This window comes from Melanostigma gelatinosum (assembly GCF_949748355.1).
Source record: "Melanostigma gelatinosum genome assembly, chromosome: 19".
NCBI classification, from domain to species: Eukaryota; Metazoa; Chordata; class Actinopteri; order Perciformes; family Zoarcidae; genus Melanostigma; species Melanostigma gelatinosum.
Window position 1 is genome coordinate 10,806,136 of NC_136652.1, and position 24,784 is coordinate 10,830,919.

Here is a 24,784-nt window from a genome sequence, read left to right on the forward strand (position 1 = left end):
GGTTTAGTGCGACATCATTACGTAATGACACCGGGCTGGATGGGGACCTTTCAAGGATTTCAGCAGCAGAAACAAATGAATACGTTCGGGTCAAACACACAGAGGGAGATAGAGAGAGAGAGATTATGTTGATCTTGTTGATATTTAGCATTGGAAGTGGATTATAGTTTGATAGATGTATTGCATTATATTGAGTTCCGTGCATATGTCTTTGTGTTGGATTATTTGGATTATCGTAATGCATGATAATGTCCTTACGTTGCGGGACAAACTACTCTGGCGTTATGGGATCAGATCACTAAACTTCGGGTCATGAAAACAGATGCTGGCTCTCTTGCTGTTGACTTCCTGTGCACGATCAACACGGTTAAATCCCCGCCAGCAGCATGCACTCCGTGCGAAACATCATTTGTGAATTATATATATATTCCAGGCGGACGGAATCGGGGAGTTCAGACAATCCTCTGAAGTCATCAGGAACAGAAATGAGTTGAGCACAAGTAATACACTGTGACATTGGTGCAGAAGCATTGGACGGCGAAAGTCAAATTGCATTTCAAAAGCATTTCCCAATGAGATCATAACTCTACTGATGCCCTGACGTGCACAGTCAAATGAACATTTCGTTATTTGCGTGTGTGTATTTAATTTCTAGCGTGTTTGCAGCCGGGACTCTGAGTCTGTAAAGATCTTGTGTCTTTGTTGCGTTGCTAAAACTAAAACTGCTTTAAACCTGTTCGATGCCTGCTGTCAAACACTAACATGTGCAGATATGAACCGTAAGAAGCGACTGCTGCGTGAGAATCTATTGTTAATTATGACCTCCGAGCCAAGTAAGCTCCTCAAACAAAACCTTTTGGTAAATTTGGATCCTTAATGACAGTTGCCATGGCATTCGTGTTTGCAGTTGTCTGACTTTTGCTTTACAAGGAATATTCCGAGTCTTGATATTTACCTGATCTTTAGCAGAGGAGTGATTAAACCTTCCTGTTTAAACGGCTCCGTGGGATTTGTTTCCCGATCGCACTCAGCACTTTCCTGATGTCAGGGCGTTTTGTAAAGACATCTTGAGAGAAAAAACAAACATCATTCCTGAGGCTGTTCGGTGAAATACGGTTCCAGCCTTTGGGTTGCGTAAATACTCAGCGGCAAGAATCCATTATTTGTTTTAACAGGCGAATTTCACTGTGCTACAGTAGATCAGTATTGAAAGCTAAACAAATGCAGCTTGTCAATTAAAAGAAATATAGCACAGACTGGATGTTTTATACACGTATATTCACCAGATGGCGAGCACATTTCCAACGGCCACCACGATAACGGTACAATAAAGCTCACGAAGCTTTTTAGTACTTAGCTGAGGGATATCTCAGAGGCTACAGTGTTAGAGAAGTTTGTTTATTTCAACTTCTGCTAACACTACAAAAGAACCAATCATTACTGTACTATTCTGGTAGTTTGAGCCGATATTCTGTTGGATCCACAGTATTGACGTTGTTTTATTGGCATTTATAAATGTTCTAGGTGCTACAGAGGAGCCAGAAGTCATTCCTGACCCCGCTAAGCAGACGGATCGGGTGGTGAAGATCGCTGGGATCAGTGCTGGGGTCCTCGTCTTTGTACTGCTGGTGCTGGTAGCCATCCTATTGGTCAAGAAGAGGTGAGTGACAGACCACGCCCGCTAATTCAGCTTTAGTGGAGAATATCAGGAAGAGTGCATATACTACATGGACAACAGTACTACTCCAACACACATGCGGATGCAAGAACACACATACAAATGTGCACCTAAACCCATTCTCTTGTTGTGTGTTGGTCCGGTATTTGCTGTAGTAACACCATCTTCCATCCATCTACCATAAACGTTGATCTCCCTATAGAACCAGCGTTATACATTCCTGAAGGTTGTTCTGTTTATAGGGCACTAAATAGCTGATGTCTTGATTTCCTCAGATCCGAAGCGAAAATATGGTGTTTCCAAAATTAGAAACTCCTGCCTCACAGTTGTGTGATTTAGTGCAGGAGAGATCTGAGGCTGTGTTGGGTTTTTTTTCTTTTTCTTCTTCTTGTGCCGTGCAGCTGTTGAATCAAAGTAGATGGAACAACAACCACTCACTGAGAGTAATACAGAGAAACACAGTGAAAGAGGTCCTCAAGCAGACGATGTCAAGTAACTATTCAAGATTAAAATTAGAAAGTTCCAATGCGTGGATTATATAAACACATCAGAGACATGAGACATCCCACAAACCTAGAATGTGGTATTTCAGACGTGAAAGGAGACATAGATGAAGAAAACATTGTGCAGAGAAAACGAACATTTTGGAAAAGTTGATCGAGGAAAAAGGGCATAAAGATGCTGACAAAGAAATACATTTTTTATGTCCACTAAAGCACACACGTTGCGCCACGCACTTTATTCGTTTAGGTTAACACACACACACACACACACACAAACAAACTTTACTTTCATCTAGGATAGCATGGAGAAGACTCCCAGTTGGTCCTGGTGTCAGCGTTTTGGCCTGTGATGTGTTAGTTTGGTGCAGGGCTCCACCATGTGGTGGCCGAACACAAATGCAACGTGTGAGTGCAGCCGCAGAGCTCAACAGCAGCTGAATCAGTCGATCACACAGACAGCAGTGAGAAGATAACGCCCATGTCTATAATGCATTACAAACATACTTTTAATGTCTTATAATCTCCTCATAGCACTGTAAACAATGTCATTGCAAACAATGACAATTTAATTTGTTGTGATTATTATTATAAAGCATTATTACTTATGAATGCTTTTAACTAGAGTTATACAGTCCTATAACCAGATTATAACGCGTACATGTGTTTATGGTCACAGAAAGTGCTACATATAACTCATGTTATGTGTATAACTTGTATATTTCTGTACCATTTCCTTTAGAAACCTGTTCCGTCTATACTGTCGTCCTATTTGAGTTCACAGTGACTTATTGTTGAATATTATCACGTCAAAAGTCTGGAGCTGTAAGGAGAGTTATCGTCATGCTTTAAAGGCAGCCCCCTCCCCTCCCTACGTCTAGACGATTTTTAGTTTTGCATATGACCTGCTCGCTATTCATCAAACCTGAGTAACTGTGAAGTTACACGAGGCTGAATTATGTCTTTGTACTCTTCAGGGCGCCTGTGTTCATATGCGCGCATGCAAGTCATGAACACAAGTGTACACGTGTAATAATTAACTATTACTAAACACGCCGTGCTTCCTGTGACCTTTCAATTAAAAGCTGGTGTTCAGGGAACCTGAGTGGCTCATTTAAAAAGAGAATAATTAGGAACCTCATTTGCATATTCAGGTGTTGAGTGCCTTATATCACATCTAAAAAAAAGTGTCGGCATAAATAGCTTGATTTTCTCACCACCATGTATCTTGTACACATCACAAGACATTTAAGATGAATACAATTTTAAAAATACACCCAAAATCTTGACTGTGTTTGATCCGCAGTTTGCACTAAGTGGCCTAAGGACCGTAGCACGCATTACTGGGCTTCACCTGTCCCTCTGAGGGTTTCAAGCCTTTTGATAATAAGAAATTGGTCCAAACTGATCAGGTCAACTGTTGTGTAATTGCACGCACAGCTGGGAGGAGTCTGTTGTTGTTTTGAACTCTAACCAGCTCTAGCTGCGTTACAGGAGACTTCAAATAAACACCAGATCACAAGGCATTCGAGGACGGCCACAGGACGACAGCGCTTGTGTGAAGTATCATGTTAACATATTATATTTCAGTGTATTTCTGACAGGTTGAAGCTATAAATCACCAGCATCAACAACTGAAGATCAATGCTATTTCTGGAAATAGAATATTTTCAAGTATTATGTATAATTGTGTTTCTAGGTTAATGCTTTGTGTGGTGTTTTTACATTACTTTTTTTTAAGTTACATTTTTTGTTTAATTCATGGGAACATATGCGACTGTGTAGCGAGCGACATTGATCAACTCGTGACAGCAGTTGCTGGTTGAGGAAACGTATTTGCATATCTCTGCATGGGGTAGAAACGTGCCCTCGAGCTGCTAAAAGTGAGTCCCAAAAGTTTGGATTCAGTGAAAAAGCATCTTTGTTTTGAGCTGTGACATCGTTTGTGTTGAGATATGAAAACAATGTTTAGACATGTTTCGATTGCTGTGTGAACTAAACTGTTTTAATTGACTTACAAGTGTATTTGGAAAATGGATTTAATATGATCAGAGGATTTGCGAGCCTTATGAGAGTGAAGCTATGTTGACAGCATTTAGTAGTTTTTCCATGAAGGTTTCTGGGGAGATCAATCTTCATTGTCATAAAACCGTTTACAACTTTTAACAATACTGCATCTTTAAAATGGTGGGACATGATGACATTGCAATGACATCATGCTTGCTTTAGGAAGCAAGCTGCGTGGTGTTACAGATCACAGAGCTTTGTGTCAGTCAAATAATTTAGGAAGGAAATGGTTATTGGCTGAAAGAAAGCTTGTTTTGTAGTATTTATTTCGCATTAAACTTGAGTTTTGAGTAGTTTCTTTTTAAATAAATAGTGCCCGTAGTTACTATAACAAACCCTTGCATGACCCTTAAGTTGTAGCAATCAAACGGTGTTTTCTTCTGTTTCTGTTGTTGCTGGTTGGGACAGGACAGTAGTGTCCTAATTTGCACATTCATGACCTTTGTGTCTCATTCTTTGCTTTCTGATTGGCTCACAACCCCAGGAGGACCTACTATTCATACTCTTATTACCTGTAAGTAAACAACCAATCAACAATCAGCTCACCCAGCTGCTGTTATCTTATTGGGGCGAATTATTAGTGGCTAGTTGTTGTTATTTTTAAAGATGCAGTATACTTTTTTCAAGACAAAACACATTTTCAGCTCTGACCAACCAGCCCAAGCCATCCTCATTGACGCCGTGCCAGGGTGGGGGTGAGTTCACGTTCATGTCAGTCAGGTCAGGATTCTCCATCATTTATATTTAAGTATTCAAATTATAATTATTAAAACGTTTTTTTTCTCCGCAAGAGAATGTTGATCGTTTCATGTCTTAAACTAACAATAAATGCTAAATCATAATCCATTCACACTTTCAAGGGACTAAACTGACAAGTGAACCGAACTGACCTCAGCCCTGGCGTCCTCTACATGCTCCAAAGTTGCTCTGAAGCAGGCTTATAAAGGCCAAAGTGGGCCACAAACCAGAACTAAGCAGGCCATAAGCGTGTTATTTGAAAAAAGAATGCTGCACTTGTGACTTGTAGCTCTTTGTGTGCATGTAGTCATGTGATCATCCATCCGCCCATCAAGTCACAGGTATCATGGTTCCTCTGCTGCACATGCTCAGTGTCTCAGTCAGCTTTACTGTGTGGAGTACATGGGTCTGATTTTGGTAGTTGTTGGTGGGTTTTCTCATGTTTTGGGTACTCTCTACTTCTCTACTCTGTTTCTTATTGTCTCTCACCGGCTGTGACCAAAATAGATCCCCGATCACCTGTTTGCTTCCTGTTAAACAGAGTTTAGTGCACCGTTTAACAGTAACAAAACCAGATGCATATGGACATTTATTCATCACCAGCTACTATGCTATTTACTGTCTATAATGTCTCTTATTGTCCTCATACAGGTCATCTTTAAGTAATCATTTTCCATATTTATAGCAAAATACTCAAAATATCCCTTTTTTTGCAGTAGAGGACCATATTGCCATGTTTTTAGTTTTCTTATTTGTTATCAAGAGATTTGCAGTGTGTCTTGGCATTTATTTACCATTTTAATGATCAGGCATGTTCAGTCGATTTTACTTATTGTGCTCAAAATCAGTTTACAATTTAATATTACAATTCAGACCTTACAAACTATGTAAAGTGGTCACGCACATCCAAAAGGTTGTAGGCAGTTTTGAGCTAATGCTCTTCTCCAGACTACAAATAAGACCTTAGAAATAAATAAAACATAAAAAACGTAAATAGAGGATAACTTTAGTTGTGGTCACAGCTACCCCTCCTACTTTGCTCTCCCTTATATACAATATATATATGTATATATATATATATATATATGTGTATATATATATGTGTATATATATATATATATGTATATATATATATATATGTGTATATATATATATATATATATATATATATATTTACGTATATACTGTACCATTACACAGCATATGGTGGTTTATAATATATGCATCGCTTTCTTTCCTATTTTTCTGTTTTCTGTTGAACAACACATTCACAAACACGCACACAAACAGCTACACCTGGTCAGCAGCTAAAGCAATGTTCCAGAGTGTGTGTGCGTGTGCGTGTGCGTGTGCGTGTGCGTGTGCGTGTGGTCTTAGAGGTGGCGTTGGTATATTTTTGGGGTGACGAGGTAAAATAAACCAAACAAAGCATGCTTTCTGTCTGTTTACGGGGAAGAAGTCAGAGCTGTACATTGTATCAGTTATGCAACAATCAAACTTTTATTTCTTCATCAAACCTCTTGAGAGATTGTTTTTTTACATTTATGTTGTATAAGTGAGGAACTAACTCATAAGCAGGTCACGTGAACACATGATAAATGTTTGCTCTCCTGTACAGATGTTGTCCTAACTGATGTACATCTATGGCTCTGGGTACACAGTGTTCCTGCATGCTCTGTCATGCTCGAAGTACTGAACCCTCGACAGTTATTCGTGCTGGGATGTTATGGATTGCACACATTAAACCTGAAAAAGATACCTTCATGATTCGATTTTAAACTGTTATTTTTCTTCACCAGGTACCGTTTTCTGTTGCTTACAAAGACAAAAAAAGCATATAATTCCTCAATTTAATAAAAGCCTGTGAAGAAAAATAGGAGATTAAATTAGAAAAATCTGGTATTTCCAAAGATATCTTTCCGAGAAAGACGGTGTACCTTTCTCTTATAATTCTGGACTGACTATTTATGATGTGTCCTCGAGTCCTGCTACTCATATAATGATGGCTGGTTAGTGGTTTCCCCTGAGCTTCTGTAGATCAGAAGTCATTCCCTTACTGCTGTTTTAATGGGATTTTCCTCTTTGCTGTCAGATGAAACCCAAATATTTAATACTAATGTCATTTTTCCTTTTGTGTTTTTTTCCCCTTTATTGAAAGCCTTCCTTTGGATAATGATCTTTGAAATTACAAAAAATTGAGTTTCATACAATAAAATATATTTGAGAATAGAACATTATTCATCTGACAGCTCATCTATGGCACAGCGGTTGATAACAGGTTTTTACTTTGCTGCTTGTAGGCCACAGGCCTTTTCCCCTGGGATGTATTAGATGTTATTTCCCCTCCGCTCCTTTAGCTGAGCCTGTTACATGCTGCCATTTAGAAACAAGCCTCCCCCCCCCCCTTTCTTCTTTCACTTCCTTGTTGGATCTAAACTCGGCATCTTGAATCAGCAGCCTGCAGCCCATAGCCGTGTTTTTTGTTACCAAAAAATGACATGACACCACCTACGTCATACAAAATCAGAGTATACTTGATAATTTGAGACTATTCCTGACATGGCGGTGGTCTGCAGGCTAGCTGATGTTTGTGTATTTGTTTATAGAATGCCTGACTGTGTCTGTCTCTGCCCCTGACAGGAAACTGGCAAAAAAGCGCAAAGACGCCATCGGAACGACGCGGCAGGAAATGACTCACATGGTGAATGCCATGGATCGCAGCTATGCTGACCAGAGTGCTCTGCATGGAGAAGATCCCATGGCCGTGACATTCATGGACTCTCACAACTACAACAACAGATGTAGGTTCACGAACAAGACCGTTATTATTGTTATTATTTAGCATAGACATTGGTATTAACCGTGGACTACCGTCGAAACACAACTCAACAAGTGCGCATGGAATCTAATATTCAGTTTTATCCTTTTACATTCTAACACGTCGACTTATTTTCATCTTTCCTCTCTTCTATTCTCACTGATGAGACTTTGGTTTGGATCTGATTTTGCCTAGGAAATGCCTGAAAGGATGCATCGATGATGATTAATAGTTGCCAATCAGTGTCCTAATCGCCTAATAATTTCATCTGTTGAAACAACTCAAGAATCGATTCAACCGTATCAGTTTTACAATTTAAAAAAACCCATTGACAGTGTAGAAAGTTTACGTATGTTTATGTCTGATGTGTGAACGAAAGAATTGCTGATATATCATTTCTGTCTAATTCATGGCAAAGCACAACTTATGGGATGGTTCTGTCGTAGATAAATGATCCTCATATTTAAGTCATGGCTGGAGAACGTCACGTGTAGTCCATCAGTAGCCACACAAAGATATCCTCTTTGAATGCTCACTTTAAGGTCCTCATGTACGTTTGAGTAACACTGAAATTTAGGAAATTTCCTCACCGTTTCCTCCCACAGTGCCCAACGATCCCCTGGTTCCAACAGCTGTGCTAGGTGAGACTCCTGGCATGGATGGATATGTCCCATTTACCACCAGCTCCCTTTAGTGATCACCCATCCTCATCTTAAAGCCTTGTAGCCCCCTCGTTGTTCATCACTACATAGGTCCCAATTTAGTGTCCTCAGACGTCGTCAAAGCCTCCATTACATCCTGCATCCTGTGTTATGTACTTCGATCTCTGTCAAGTACGTTTGTGTGGGTGAATAGTTTGGCTTGACTGAAGTTTCAGTACCACAATTCTGTCTCTTATCCACATTTTAGAAGTGCTAACACAGATCTCTAGTATTGACACAGACATGAACTGAAATTAAACGGAAACACAACAAAATTACAAAATAGACGTTTGATTTGGTTCAAAGGCAATTGAATGATTTGTAATGGATTAGAATACATGCGGATGGAAAAACCGTGTGTTCATATTTTATCTTTTATTTTGCCACCTAGTGCCAACACTCTGTGTAAAACACTGCCGGTACTAAAAACTCCCAACAGCCAAGCACTTCATCTGTCGTACCGTGTTATCCCCAGGTTCAATCACTCCCAATCCAAGCCACGGTTTCTGTTTCCTACTGAGAGTTATTGATATTCACAGTAATTACCATCATTCTCCCTCAGAGACCTCATTATTTCCACAGTTTGGAGTTGTTTTGAGGCGTGCCATTTCCTGTCCCAGAAAAACGACAGAAACCGATGCTTAAAAGGAGGACGACAATTTGTCACATTGCCAGCTCAAAGCGTCCGCAGATTAAATCTGCGACATCAAGTGACAGTGAATAACTTAGTGCCTACAGGCCCGTGTGCTTGGCAGAGCTTTTTCTACAAACTGGATCTCAAAGTCTGCTTGAGTATCTACCATCTGGTGCTATTCCCGCGGCTGAAGTGTGAAAGCTCTGGCTTTTGCCAAGTTGGATGCTCCTCCAGCGCCAGTGTTGCACTGCAATGTGCTTATCTTTAGTTTAGTCTAGTTTTGATGCTGCATCATGATGCAGAGTTCTAACAAACCCTTCAGGGCTCCACAATCCACGCTGCCACCAAACTGTGTTAACGAACTGATCCATAGCCTTTGATTGAGAGCGAAGGCTGCAGTTATTAGCTGTCTTGGCCAATCACATCACAGACTGGGAAGGAGTAGCAAATGAACAGGCAGTGTCGGGTCAAGTTTACTGTTAATTGGCCTGACGAGGGCTCAGCAAACCTTTAACAATCAGTAATGAGCTAACATGTCCTCAGAGCACAAGCAAGCGTCCGCTGGACGAAATAAACAGTGTCAGCAAACAGCGGTGGAGATGAAATCACTCGGTTGTTCTGCAGCCCCGAGCTACTCCATTATACGAGCTGTCAGTCAGTGCGGGCTGCCGTCAACTCGCGTTATCCCCCGCTCACCTGGAAGTTCTGCAACAATTTGACCCCATAATTACCTGCCTGGATACTGCTTTTTCAACTTCCGAGCTCCCAAAATGCAAAGTTAATTATATCATGCCATACTCACGAGTGATAATTAAACCGGCAACAGTTCCACACTACAGAGCAGACGCTTGCTCTGTTTCAATGTATTGTTTCATTCCTAATACAACAGATGCTGAAACGTCTTAATATTGAATAAAACCACCTACTTCTACAATTATAATGGGTATGGAAGGTGTAGAGCTTTGGATAGCATAGTGAAATATACAGTATGTTTGAAGTTACTGAATGAAACTGTAAATAGGACGTTGCAGTAGACTTAACAGCTCATTTTAAGTTGTTGTGTCCTGTTTCTTAGTGTCTTTCATGTTGCTAAAAGTGTGTTTTAGTCAAGTGTCACAATGCAGCACCACGCTCCATTGTTTTGTGAGATCATCAATGTTTTTCATCACCCATTATTTATGGCCCTTTGGGGTCCATGTACACCGATCAAAGGTTCCACAGTAACCTGTACTTCATGTTTTAGAGTCTTACTAACAAATACTAACAAACGAATCCTTCCATTCAGCCGTCTGACTGAACCTTTTGCTCTTCTCTTTTACTGCTGCTTTAACACGTAGTTCCAATCACAGGTGAGTTTAGACAGAGAAAAGTGACTTTTGGTTTGGTTCGTGGAACATGCAGTATTGTCTTTTCTAGTTTTGGAAAGATGTAAAAGTCATCGTTTTGTTGCTTTTATGTAGATACAAGTAATGTGTTCAATATCAATCCAACCTACCTTAACTTACAAAGCTTTTTACTGCACGATTCACCCCACAGACCTGATTAAATACACTGGATCTGTGTGATACGTGTTTTGTACACTATACGGTACAAAACAGCGGAAGTGCTGATAAATGCAGCTCAAATTTTGGTAGGTTTGCAATGTAAGTGACCAGTAATTCCCCCTCTTGTTGTAGATGAAAACCACAGTGCCTCTGGAGCGGAGAACAGCCGGCTCCTGGACGTTCCTCGGTATCACTGTGAAGGAACCGAGTCTCCTTATCAGACGGGACAGCTCCACCCCGCCATCAGAGTGGCCGACCTCCTGCAGCACATCAACCTCATGAAAACCTCTGACAGCTACGGCTTTAAGGAGGAGTATGAAGTAAGATTATAATAAACAGTACTAGTAGCAACAACTGTTGTATAAGCTGCCTGACTGGTTAAAGTGGCAACAACTGTTCATGTAAAGCAGTCATGTTCATGTTGTTTTTAGAAGTACTGTTATGACCTTAAGTATAACCCAGATAGGGGTATTTCAGATTCTATATCGGAGGACGAGACAGTTCATACATTACATGTGAAATGTACATTTTTAATGTAGAGAAAAACACAAAGCTTATAAAGAAAGTCAATGATGCTTTGGCTTTACATTCAAATGATGAAATGACTATTACGGTTGAGCTATTACTCTTTATTTGAGAGTATTATCGACGAAACAGTCAAAGTGCTACAAACCGTGTTTTATTTCCTCTTTTTGTGTGTCTAATAAGCATTATGTCACCATTCGTGTACCCATGGAATAGTCACTCAAGTACTTCTTGCTGCTCGGAGTCCTCCAGCGGGAATGATATGCTTGGATCCATGACGTGTAATTTCCTTTTGTATATTTTTGTCCGTTGTTGGTGATACAGAGCTTCTTCGAGGGCCAGTCGGCCTCCTGGGACGTGGCTAAGAAGGAGCAGAACCGCACCAAGAACCGCTATGGGAACATTATAGCATGTAAGCAAGCTTTAGTCATGTATGTTCACAACACAATGTGCTTCACAAGAAGAAGAAAAGGGAAAGGAGGGGGGATAAAATAGCCATATGTCCTGAAATAAACATTTCATTTCTATGTGCCTTCCTCTTTATCTCACTCTCTTTGTTTTTCATCTCTTTGTGATCGCTCTCTCCAACCCTTGTCCTCTTGCGTCTCTCTTTAGATGACCATTCAAGGGTTATTCTCCAGCCCATAGAAGACGACCCCTCCTCCGACTACATCAACGCCAACTACATCGATGTAAGTGGAAACGCATCGAATGCTACTATTGGCTCCCAACGAAACCAACGAAACCACACTCCCTCGCTCGTATGTCAGGCCTCTATACCTTTATTGCGTCTACTAGTCATCCATCGTGCCATTTTTACGCATCCCGCCACCCCGAAAACACATCATACATACACTACGTGTGTCTTTCCCAGATGTCCGTTCTGTCTGCTGTCTCTCCATGCATGTGCATTCTAAAGTTATCATAGCATCCTGATGCAGCTAATTTAAATGACAGTTCAGTCTGTATGAGTTACATCGGATGAAACTGTAGATTTTAGTCGACATTTGGATTTAGTTGGACTCATTTTTACAGTGGGACAACCATTTAACCTTTACAGCTGAACAAAGAGAGTTGTTGAGAGAGTTGACACAACGTGTGACTCCAGGAAGCCGTGAGCTAAGAAACAGTCAAGTACATAACGGCATGTGTTCGAGCTCGCCGCGCTGCTTCCACCTGTTTTCAGTCTTTGATCTAAGCTCAGCTAAACAGCTGCTGTTGCTAGCTTCATATTGCACAGACATGAGAGTGGTATCAATCTTCTCATCTTACTCTGCACAAGAAAGGGGATGAGAGTATTATCTTTAAGCCACTGCATTCGGCCTTCAGTCCATTTATCTTTTTACTGGTTCATCCACTGATAACAGTATAGCATGAAAAATCAACTTTAAGCTCTACAGAGCCTTAGTTTTTTCCTTTTTATGTAGCGTCTGTTCTTCTACGAGAGAAACTGAAAAGACAGTTTATACACTTCAGGTCCATCCATCCTTTTTTTATCCATTTTATCTATCGTTTCTCCGTCCATTCACCGTATCACTACATCACTCCATCCTTTCCCATCTCCACCTCTCCACTCTGCTGTCACCTTTACAACAATCATCTGCATGTTAGTCTCTCACATTTAAAATGCTAATACTGCTTCTGGCATGCTTTTCCATAATATCACTACTTTCCATTGAAACGATCACATGCACGCTACCACCTACATTAAACGAGAACGAGGATGAATGGAGTGGACACTCCCTGGTGTATCCAGCTTATCTTTGTCGGTACAGGTTATGGCTGTCATGCCATTTGGATTGTAAACAACCAGCTTGCTTTGGGCTGCTTTTTGCTGTAAGAATCTCAAACGGCATCAGGAAGTGTCCTCTCTATTCAGTCTAATTCACAATCTTTTTTTTTTCTGCATGTCTTGTTCAAACTTCCATCATATCAGAGCAACTTTTCTTTTTCTGATTGACACTCACTGACATTGTTGTGCTTTCTTTCTTTCTGCCTTTCTTTCTTCCACTTGTTCTTTCTGCCTGTGGCTTGGGCTGTAGATTTGGCTGTACAGGGATGTAAGTATCACTGTGGATTCCTTCATTCACGCCCCTCAACCGTTACAATGCACATCCGTTCTTTCACTCGTCGCTACGTGCATCGGGTCACGTTGTCCGCACACTTTGAGTTGCTGGGGCCTCTGCCGCATGAAAGACTTCACACCATCTTGCCCTCCCACCAGTCTTGCTTACATCCCACTATGTGCCGTTCATTTTACTTATGCGCGGTACCTTTTTGTGTTATTGCCATCAGGAAATCCCAATCAGTGGCTGTCAAAGCTTTTTGCACCTGTCTGTAGATTTTGGCAGGGCCTCACTTTGAGCCTAATTTTGCCATTTTTGATCATTCAGAAATGACAGGTAGAAGTAATGAGAGTAAACGTTCTTCGACGTACCTCAAGACTTAGAATACACAGTGTACATGTATCCCAAAGATGACAACTACATTCTGTTACTACTACAACTACATTTCTGTTACCTTCAGCTCCATAATCTTTCTATCTCCACGGGTGAGAAGCTTCCCGATGAGTTTGGACAGTTATAACGCTGCACTCTGGACGTCTTGAACTGTGGTAATAGATCGATGGTGTTTTGTTTTCAGGGCTACCAGAGACCAAGTCACTACATTGCTACTCAGGGTAAGAAACATTTCTTTATAACTTCAGTTTTCTTCACACTATAGTAGCCAGACAAAGTGCTGACCGTGTGTCTCTGTGTCTGTGTGAAGGTCCTGTTCATGAGACCGTGTACGACTTCTGGAGGATGGTGTGGCAGGAACAGTCGGCCTGCATCGTCATGGTAACCAATCTGGTGGAGGTTGGACGGGTAAGTTCCTCTTCTCGTGCGGTGGACTCTTTCCCGGCGCCCCATAGTTTATTCGGGCCCTTTTGACAATTTGCATAGCCAGATAATATTCAGGCATCACGAATCAGAATCATGTGAGATTTTGAAGTAGCTTTAGCACATACACCAGAAAAACACTGAAACATATTCTTTTGAAGTATTTTTGATAGTGTTGATGTAATTTGAATTGGTGATAATTGAATAAAAACTGTACATGACTGGTGCAAAGAAATTTGTCTCTGCTGTGCTGCGGTTTTATTGGTGAATCTGCAATATTTATTGCAGATTATATTTTTCAAATTATATTTTTGTATTACGTAAGAAGCTGTATCTGCCACTTGACCCAGGTCTTTGAATTATAATCACTATCGTGTATTTGATCAAATGTGAAATGCTGTTTTTGACAGGTTAAGTGCTATAAGTATTGGCCAGACGATGCAGAGGTGTACGGAGACTTCAAGGTGACGTTCGTGGAGGTTGAACCTCTTGCTGAATATGTGGTCCGCACATTTACGCTGGAGAGGGTGAGTACAATATGTTTAGCTTACATTTTGCATCATTTTGTTTTAATTTTGAGCTCAGCATAATTAACATTATTGTTAAATACTCAAATGCTTGTACCTAAACCATGTGGAACTTGTCTAGTTGAGTGTTTATCTCTTGTGTGTGAGTTCAGCACAGGTTTCAGTCATATTCAATGGCTGAATACATAATGACAGGCTCCATTAAATGTAATCTAAAGATGTCTTTTGTCTCTATCTCAGCGTGGTTTCAACGAGGTGCGGGAAGTCAAGCAGTTCCACTTCACAGGCTGGCCTGATCACGGAGTTCCATATCACGCCACAGGACTACTTTCCTTCATCCGCAGAGTTAAAATCTCAAATCCACCGTCTGCTGGTCCAATTGTGGTCCACTGCAGGTATATAAATACATAAAGACGTTTACATACTCCACTACACGATTAATATACACCCTTATATCTTAAATATACATACCATAGTAACAAATAAATCAGCTTATCTCTCTCAAGTATCGCCTTGAAGAATGATTTCTCTGTGGGTGTGTGTCTCTGCAGTGCTGGAGCAGGGCGGACAGGCTGCTTCATAGTAATCGACATCATGTTGGACATGGCGGAGAGAGAAGGTGTGGTCGACATCTACAACTGTGTGAAGGCTCTTCGCTCTAGGAGGATCAACATGGTACAGACTGAGGTGACTGCATTACCCATCCTCCATCTGCATCCACATCTTAGACAATAAAAGCGTAAGACTCAGCCGTCAGCATCTTTGCAGGCTGAGGTGACGGCATCTATCTGCCACCCATATAAACACAGAAAACATACGATTTAATGTAATATATATGTATCTGCACAAATATTATCGTGACCTGGACAGAGGTTAAAGTCATCTTTATATTTATTTAAAGCCCTTTTTTAAGGATTTGTAAATATCTTACTTTGGCACTATCCAGTGTTAGGATGAAGAATTACACTGTGACAGGCAGCAGGGCATGTCAACGAAGCAACTCCATCCCATAATGTTTTACCGGAGCTGATGTGATCCCCAGTAAACACTTAAATATGCATATTTATCTTAATCATGACATTGCAAACTAAATAAATTTACTACACATTGGTTATCTGGAGACAACGAGGCAAAACATATTATTTTGATTACATAGGGACCACATGCTCCATGCATGAAATCATCTTTCATGAAATCATCATGATGTTTTTCATACCATCAGCGAACACTGCAAAATGTACAGAATTTGAGTCTGTAGCAGTGTAACAACAGTTCATGTCATCTATCATAACAAAGAAACTCACAGCCATTCACCAACGCAGCATTCAATTCACATTCAATTTCCTGTGTGGACTGAGTGAAGTCAACCAAAGCTCGACAGTCATCACGTCATCTCGTTCATAGCTCCACGTCCCATCGGTCGTCACCCACTCAAAGTGTCGGCATGCTCACTTTCATTCGGCATCACCGCTGCTCGTGTTCCCCACGTGACACCTTCTGTGTGTTTAATTGTTTGCCAATGTTTTTATCTCGGAGTGAAATATAATAACATAAACGTCTTGAATTTGATGTCTTCAGGAGCAGTATATATTCATCCACGATGCCATTCTGGAGGCGTGTCTATGTGGAGAAACAGCTATACCAGTCTGCGAGTTCAAAGCTGCTTTTTATGAGCTGATCCGCATCGACTCGCAGACCAACTCGTCCCATCTGAAGGATGAGTTCCAGGTAAACCTAAATACAATCTGTGTCTTCCACCCGAAAAGTGACACTCCTATCTTCTGAATGGTCAGAAACAAAGCAAAACAACTGTATTATTGCATTTTTTACATTTACAATAAAGCTGTGCAACTGAACGTAAAGAATAACTTTAACATTTTTTGAAGCTGGAAAATACCTATTTTCCCATGTTTTTGTGTCCGACTAACTAATTGGGACAATCATTTTTGAAATTGGTCCAGTATGGAGGGAGGAAGCTGCAGCTTGCAGGGGTAATTGCGCAGCAATGTAATGTTGTGTGAGTCACTCTCTGTTAAAACATAGCAACCAGGCGGCAGATTGTAACCACGCATCCAAGAGGAAGCTATGAAAATGTCAGACACAGCGTCCAAATATAGCGAGACAAAATAAGTGGATAAGTACGAGAATTAATCGAATATCTCTGCTTGTGCGCTAACTTTCATATTGTGTATCTGTCTCTCTTTGTTCAGACGTTAAACTCGGTGACTCCTCAGCCTCAGCCTGAAGACTGCAGCATCGCATTGTTGCCTAGAAACCAAGACAAGAACCGCTTTATGGACGGCCTTCCTCCTGACAGATGCCTTCCCTTCCTTATTACGATAGACGGAGAAAGCAGCAACTACATTAATGCTGCTCTGATGGATGTAAGTGTAGAACACACGCACATACATTAAGGTTGTGTTATTTTCAACACATCCAGCGAGAGCGGTTTGGGATATTTCACACCGTGTGTGTTTTTTTTTTGACGAGGACATTTTAGACAGATGTGTTGCTTGAACACAATTTAAATGTATGCAATGTGAAAAAGTATTTCAAAAAAACTGTGTATGATGTCCCAAACTGCAATCAAATCGATGTTGAAAATGATACACGCTGTTTAACAAGTTAGACACAAATGATGATCAAGAGAAACGCGTGTACATGCAGATATTTATGCATATATGCTGATGCAGACAACACACGCAGACTCCCCTCCCTGTTTGTGTGATGCTGTGTTTGTGGTTTTAGCAGCAGAAGGCTAGAGACAAATCCAGGTTCTGAAAAGACCACTAGCTTCTCTGGCCACCACCCGATCAGTAACAGCCTCGTTGTTGCAGGACATTGTTTGCATTGGCAACTGTTGACAACACGTTGCCTGTGTCCCATGACTTGAACAATGAAGTCATTAAGTAGGTTGAAATTTAAGGTAAGATGGCAATATCTGGTCATTGTCTGACTTACAGTTTAATGTTGATTAGCAGGTCTGCTAGAACAGGCAGTGGGGAAGATAGTAAGGGGCGGGCTGTAGATACAGTATGATAATGGGCGAAACACAAAGTGTAATATATGCATGGTGTGGAAAGAAACCTGGCTTCTCTCCAACAAAGCTGTTTGAGGACAAAAATACTGTAATTGCTGTAAAACTTTCCAATTTTCAAAAGTTTATATTTAAAGTTAAGTCACTTACCTTTGGCCTGTCTCTAACCAAGCTCTCAGAGGAGTTCCAGGTAACGGGATTTCACTTCAAATCTCCAACACTGGATTTGTTTCATGGCTTCAGTATCATTCTGCCACCAGGTTCATGTTTAGCAAAGCCATTCACACCCTCAATCCGAAACATGACCCCCGACCCCTCAAGTCACCGACATCATCCACTCCCATGTCTCACATTTGGCTGCACATTTTCATTCAGGATGAGTCGGGCTCAGTTCACTTTCAGTTCAGTCAGTTTGTTATGTCAACAGAAACTTTAGTCTTTTGGTTGATTTCATTTTGTGTCTGACAACTTTGCCATTGGAGACATTTTTAACTGAACATAAAGTAAACTGGCCCTATTAAATATAGATGTAGATGTACGGTACGCACAGTGTATTTGTAAATGTAAAGCATGCTCCCACCTTCACATTTAATAGGCCCACTGCATGATCATGTGACCAAACATCACCCGTGTTGCTTGCTGTCCCACAAATTGTCCCACAATGCTCTGCTGTTTGTGTTTTGATGTGTGTGTGTACAGTATGAATGCGAGAGATAGAAAGATGTAAAAAACAGAGAACAAAACAGGATGTGTATGATAAGCATAACTTATTGCTTCACATTGTGAAATGACACGTCTGTCTGTGTGAAAGGCCTGACATTATTTCTGTTGTCTTGTTTCCTGCAGAGCTACAGACAGCCTGCTGCATTCATCGTTACCCAGCATCCTTTGCCTAACACTGTCAAAGACTTTTGGCGTCTGGTTTACGACTACGGATGTACCAGTTTGGTGATGCTGAATGAGATCGACCTGGCTCAGGTAATTCACTTTAGTCTTGGCTTAGTTAGTGTCATGACTAAAACATTATATCATGTGAAATACAACTCTTAATAACAATAATATAGTATAACCTTTGATCACTTTATAATACTGTAAACATACTTCTATAAATAATCGTATACACGGGCACAATTAACTAAAATACCACCGACATGATATTACAAGCAGGAAAACAAACAATGATATCTGATAGATCCAACAGTCAGAACCAAGAATAATCATCCGGGAAGTGAAAGCTCTTGCAGACTGCTCTGGAACAATTACTGGGGTCAGCTGTGTCAAATCAAAATCAAATTAAACTCCAGTCTGACCAGAGAGAAACCTTTATAATACTGGAGGAGATAACCCTGTCTTGCTGTTATTGCAAATTTGTATTAAAATGCTTATATTGGCTTAAAATGTCTGTCCTCAAAGTCAACATCCCAGAGGTCAGCATATATTAACAGACTGTTACGGTCTACAAGGGTAGAAAGTGGTCCTTTGCTCACCAAGGCCTCAAATAGCCATAAACCAAACAACATATAGGAAAATAATAGTTTACTTACAATATTTCATTTTTCCACTGCTATTTCTTGCTGTTTCTCTCTGTTTTTGATCAAGTCTATTGTTGTTTTTTGCATTGTACTGTCTCTAAATGCTGTCACTGTTTCTAAGCAGGGTTGCCCTCAGTACTGGCCGGAGGAGGGCACGCTGCGTTATGGTCCGGTCCAGGTGGAATGTATGTCCTGCTCAATGGACTGCGACGTGATCAGCAGACTCTTCAGAGTCTGCAACCTCACCAGGGTTAGTAGATTAATATTGTGTTTATGTGGTAACTCATCAGTCTCCTAAATATATCTATACATATCTATATATCTATATATATATCTATATATATATAGATATATATATATATATAATCCATTCCAATGAATGTGTGTGTTGTTTGATCTTTTCAGCCACAGGAAGGCTACCTGATGGTCCGTCAGTTTCAGTACCTGGGGTGGGCGGGACACAGGGAAGTCCCCGCCTCCAAACGCTCCTTCCTCAAACTGATCTTGCAGGTCGACCAGTGGCAGCGTGAGGGAGAGGAGGGAGAGGGAAGAACCATCGTGCATTGCCTGTGAGTTCACGCCGAACGTACAAAATCCCATGTACTTTTTGTTGTAGCACTGTAAGGAACAAAAGAGAAGTCTGTTGACTTTTTTTTACTTCAAAAGAAGTGGAAAAATGATCTAGCAGTGGCCGACAAGGACTTCTATCCACTTGAGGAATGGTAGTTAGTACCAGTTATCGTGGCACCATTTAGTGATTAGTATAGAAAGTGTTAATGACGCATGAAACTCACTCAGAGTGACACCTCTCTTTAAACAGAATGTCTCTTTGTCTGATGATGTACAAGCTTTTACTGATGAGCAGGATGATTTGTTACCTGTGTGCCAAACATCAGTGCCATGAGCACTGGGAGAGGTGGCAACACTGCATATGAAATGTTATACTGTGCATTTTGTCACATATCTCTGTATTACTCTCTGTGTGTTTGCAGGAATGGAGGCGGGCGTAGTGGCGTTTTCTGTGCCAGCAGCATTGTGTGTGAGATGGCCAAGAGACAGAGTGTGGTCGACGTCTTCCACGCCGTGAAGACCTTGAGGAACAGCAAACCCAACATGGTGGATACTCCGGTGAGAAAATACAAACATATCAGACTTTGTCAAAGATTGACCCAAAAATATGAACATGTGACCGCCCAGATATTAAGGTCAGTTTGTCTGTCTGTGTTCTGCTCCAGGAACAGTACCGCTTCTGCTACGACCTGTCCCTGGAGTTCATCGAGTCCTCCTAAACAGAGGAGAGAAGAAGAGCAGAAGATCTTTTCACTTCCCGCGTGTTGGATCCTTTGCTTTCACTTGGTCCCGACTCCCCTCTGTGGCGGCCGTTCTGCAGCACCCATTTTGCGTCCCTACAAGTGGAAATCAGCTCCTTTTATCCAAACAAAGGGAAACAGACTTTTAACAGAAGGAGCTGCTGGGAGTGCAACAGAGAAGGAGGTGTTACTCCTCTTACTCCTTTATCCTTATTGTACAGATTTTTGAGTGCCAGCGGGGCCCAGTATGTTTTGGGCCTCATTTAAATGTTTAGCCCCTCCCCCCTCCCATGGATTTGATGCATCGTGTTGTTTCAGCTGCAGTACCCAATGTGCACTGTAGATGTCCCCCCCCCCCCCCAACTGCAACCACAGCTTTTGAATAACTGCAAGTTTTCAGTGGCCCCGCATTCCTGCTCTCATGCTCATCATTTGTGAGTAACTAGACAGTGTTGGGCGTCTCATCATGGTGATGTTTGAATATTTGCAGCAAGTACTTTTGTATAAGAACAAGAAACGTAATGTTAGCCTGGCCAAACTCTGTGAATGCTTCTTTTTCTACTCCATGCATCAGCAGCATCTTCCTGTTATTTTCCTGAGTCAGAACATTATGTATTTAAGTACATGAAAGCCACTCTGAACCCATTTTCATTGGTTACACACACAGTAGGTTGTCAGATAACAGAACACATAGAAAACACCCTAAAAGTCAATGTAAGAATTAGACTGACAGTGGAACTAAAACGGGAAGTTTACATGAGGTGTAGAAGGCTTTCCATTGTATTTTTTTTTTTTACGATATGAAGTGGCAACTTGAAAAAATAGTGTAGGATTTTCACTAAAATGTATACGTTCAAAAAAAGTGTGATATGTGTCGTTGTTTATGTTTCCCCGCAGTCACTGCAGCGCTGATTTGTTGCATCTTCTATCGATCGACTGGAGAGAAGTGTTGAAGTCTTCTTTGTACCCTAAATTGTAAAAATTGGAACACTTAAGATTTTTGGTCAACCGTGTGACATTAGCATAATCATGTTTGTTTCAGGGCCGGGCCCAATGCACTTTCAATTCAGCCAATTCAAAAATGGGATGTTTCATTTGAAAAAAAAACGAGAATGGAGAGATTTCGGGTCCGAAGAAATCAGCTCAAGTGCCATCCCATTTTAGCTTTGAATGGACTCGGAAGTGAACTGACCCCAGGCCTCGTTTAGTGCACTGGTTGCCAACACTTTTTGTTATTATTTTGTCGCTGATGTTTATTCATAAGCCAAAGACTTTGTGTAAATATGTCTATATGGATAAAGCACATTGTTTGTATTTATTGTTTGTTTACTTGCATTGCTTGTAAGAACAATCATTCTTCATCCCATGTTTACTCCGCCACCAGCGCTTCTTAAACTGCGAGTCGGGACGCACAATGGGCTGCCAGTCTGTTTCCTCCGGAGCGGTGAGAGCGTTAAGTATGATCAAACCAGCCCACAGAGGGTTCCTGAGGTAAAAGGCTACATCGGCTCAATTTGGGTTTCGCGAAGAGGAGTTTAAGAACCCCTGACTGAAGCTGTATATTAAAGCATTAGAAGTAGTTTTTCAGTATCTAGGTGGAATTCAGTAGTATTGTCTTGTTTTCACTTAATGAAACTCTGTGATGTTACCGTGGTGTATTTGTGTAAAAGCCCATTGCTCTTGTTTGTGGTCAGTAGAACATCAGTGCATTTACATGCACAGAGTATTTTTGGATAATAGCTCCAATGTCCTCATCGGGATAAGCTGTTTATCCTCATCATATCCTGCTCGCCATTACCCCTGAATACACACGGACTCGGTGATGAAAACAGGCTTAGTGAGTGAAACGTGCAGGAATGTGAAACAAAAACGTATTGTGCCTAATCATTTGAATTTCCTTGTTTGATACAAGCATTTTAATTAACAGTATCTTAGATCGCAAACCAGGGCTTTGTTGAATGCGTTTCTCATGGACGATCAATGTTGAAAGACCGTTTGGACCATGACTCAGTGTGTTTTATGAATCACAATGCTTCATGAATTCTTTGTGAGGCTTTGCGGTCTTACCAAATATCAGATGTGTTTCTGTTGAGCTCAAAAAAAATCTAAATAACACACTTTATTGTAAATAAAATGTCAAGAGGTTCCACTTGGTTGGAACAAGAGTAGCGCCGGGTCTACTGTTCAGGGTGTTATTGTAAATAGGCTATCATGAGAACTCTAAAAAGGCTCTGTTGTTGGATGAACAGTAGAGATGACGGACACAATGTCAGAACATTAGTTTCTGTTGTAGATACAAAAAAAAGTCAGAGATTGTACTCCTGTAGGGCGCAACTTCAGATTTGAACAGATATTGTTTTTAAAAAAAAAAGCATAAAAGTGTCCTCTGATTACAAAACTTTATTCTTTTGGTGGAACATCAAATTTCTGTTTATTTCTGCAGATTTGTGTCCCACCCAAAGGAGGGAGAGAAAACTCCCGATGGTAATAGAGTTTGCCAGTTGGAGTAAACGGAGTGCCATCTCTAGAGCATGCAGAGAGGCTGAAAAGAATGGCGAGCGTCAACAGAAAACGAATGCAGTAAATCAACCTTCTTAACTACACGCTTAAGGGAAAAACGAAGGCGCTAATCATGCTAAGATGCCAATAATTCCTCCGTAATATATCTGAAGTAATGGCCCTCAAGAGTAGTGAATGAAGCAGGTGTCTGGATGAGAGGCCAGTCTTGAGTATAGATATTCATGGTTCATAATTATTCTTGTCTGTAATGTTTGGCTTCTTTGCTGTAATAAAGACCACTTGTTTAATTACAACCTGTGTGGAGCTCTGTTTTCTCTCATGCTGATTCGAATTAGAATGGAAGACACCTCTGTGAAATACAGCAGAAGCTAAGATGAAGTCAGTATTTGTCATATCAAACATGTGAATCTGTGTAGCAGTGACGGCCCTCTCCGGTCTGCTGCCTATACTTATCGGTCCAACAGAACTTTTTCACCGTAGACATTTTGACTTGTCATTGCAGGAATGATAAAGTTCCACTGAAGTGTCTCAAGAAAGTGCCTTGAAACTGCCAAATTGAATCGTAGGCGAACATCATTCAATGCTGTGCTCTTCCTGCTGTGACACAATGTCACTAGTGGGCAGGGCTTCCCTCATCAGTACCACTGGAAACACCTGTTCCAGTGCTAAAAGAGGATCTGCTTCAGACATCTCAGAGAGGTTTTATGTTTATGGGATGAAACAGTTGACAATGTGAATGTACGTTTTGTGCCTCTGCACTCTCAGGTGGAACCTCGGGGACCAGGTGCTCCTAGTTGGACTGATTTTACAGTCCAGCCCACCAATTCCCAGGCCTTTCCACACGAGGAGCTTAGTCATAGCAGGAAAAGCACAGGTGTTACTAATAACATTAAGTGTCCCAGTAACCCATGACAGTAAACCGGCATGCACAGTAGACCTTAAGACTTTGCAGGGACACCAAGCAGGCCAGAGGGATATCATATACGGTAGTTTACTGTCTGTCATTCACTAATAAGATCACTTGATTTCTTTAAATCATCACTGTTGTAACTAAGAGCTAGACATTGTAATAAGACACTTCACTTGGATTACCGCTCAGCGAGCGTCTTTCCATTTCTTATTCTATTAATCCTCGGGGAGTTATTCCAGAGAATGAACACTTTATCTGGGTTTTAGTAATTCCCCATGTGACCTTGCCTTTGAGCTGAAATCCCACATGGCTTGTCTACTTCCTGGTACAGCTGCATCACCGAAGCCTCTCCAAACTGCCGGTTCTTATAGCGGAAAGAAGAAAGCGCTCTCTCACAGCCATGCTGTTTTCTTCAAAAAGTTTAATTTGCATAATTATTTACAACAGATGGTTGATAGCAGTACTTAGAAGAGGCAAAATATACTGAGCCACGTTGATAAAGCAGAAAAATAATGAAATGATATAAACTGTTGAAACCATTTCAGAACCTTGAATTTAAAAAAAAAAAGAAAGTTTACAATTCATTTATCAGTAAACAAATCTAGAAATGAAATATTCAGCTTAAATTATTCTTACAAACACAAACTGATCTGTAGAATGCTGTAATACTGAACAGCAATGAAACACTAAATAATACATTCATTTTCACTATCCTGCATGCTATCTGAAGATCTTATAAAATAATGTTGACAAAGGAACGTTAAACAACAGAAACATGGTCAAGAGCGGAAAATAGTTCCATTTAAATTAGGTATATATTATATATTTATATATGTATATTTCTGTACAAATACTGAATAT

At 40.7% G+C, this 24,784-nt stretch overlaps 1 protein-coding gene across 8 annotated transcripts in view; it reads left to right on the top strand.

Moving 5' to 3' along the window:
* ptprk (protein tyrosine phosphatase receptor type K) overlaps positions 1-24,784 on the top strand; it is a 301,307-nt gene that overhangs the window by 76,091 nt on the left and 200,432 nt on the right. The window contains exons 20-38 of one of the 8 annotated variants that reach the window (XR_013772872.1): positions 1,525-1,660; positions 4,730-4,759; positions 7,624-7,784; positions 10,813-11,000; positions 11,518-11,617; positions 11,821-11,897; positions 13,248-13,265; positions 13,849-13,885; positions 13,975-14,072; positions 14,498-14,614; positions 14,855-15,009; positions 15,166-15,301; positions 16,193-16,342; positions 16,825-16,998; positions 18,498-18,629; positions 19,308-19,433; positions 19,589-19,752; positions 20,176-20,311; positions 20,419-23,294. Coding sequence is in view for 7 of the 8 variants with exons in the window: in XM_079290794.1 (XP_079146920.1) it covers positions 1,525-1,660; positions 4,730-4,759; positions 7,624-7,784; positions 10,813-11,000; positions 11,518-11,617; positions 11,821-11,897; positions 13,248-13,265; positions 13,849-13,885; positions 13,975-14,072; positions 14,498-14,614; positions 14,855-15,009; positions 15,166-15,301; positions 16,193-16,342; positions 16,825-16,998; positions 18,498-18,629; positions 19,308-19,433; positions 19,589-19,752; positions 20,176-20,311; positions 20,419-20,472 (2,189 nt within the window). In the remaining variant the exon portion in view is untranslated. Of the gene's footprint in view, positions 1-1,524; positions 1,661-4,729; positions 4,760-7,623; positions 7,785-10,812; positions 11,001-11,517; positions 11,618-11,820; positions 11,898-13,247; positions 13,266-13,848; positions 13,886-13,974; positions 14,073-14,497; positions 14,615-14,854; positions 15,010-15,165; positions 15,302-16,192; positions 16,343-16,824; positions 16,999-18,497; positions 18,630-19,307; positions 19,434-19,588; positions 19,753-20,175; positions 20,312-20,418; positions 23,307-24,784 lie in introns of those variants that run through there. The other 7 variants (XM_079290794.1, XM_079290795.1, XM_079290796.1 and 4 more) reach the window with 7 other exon arrangements.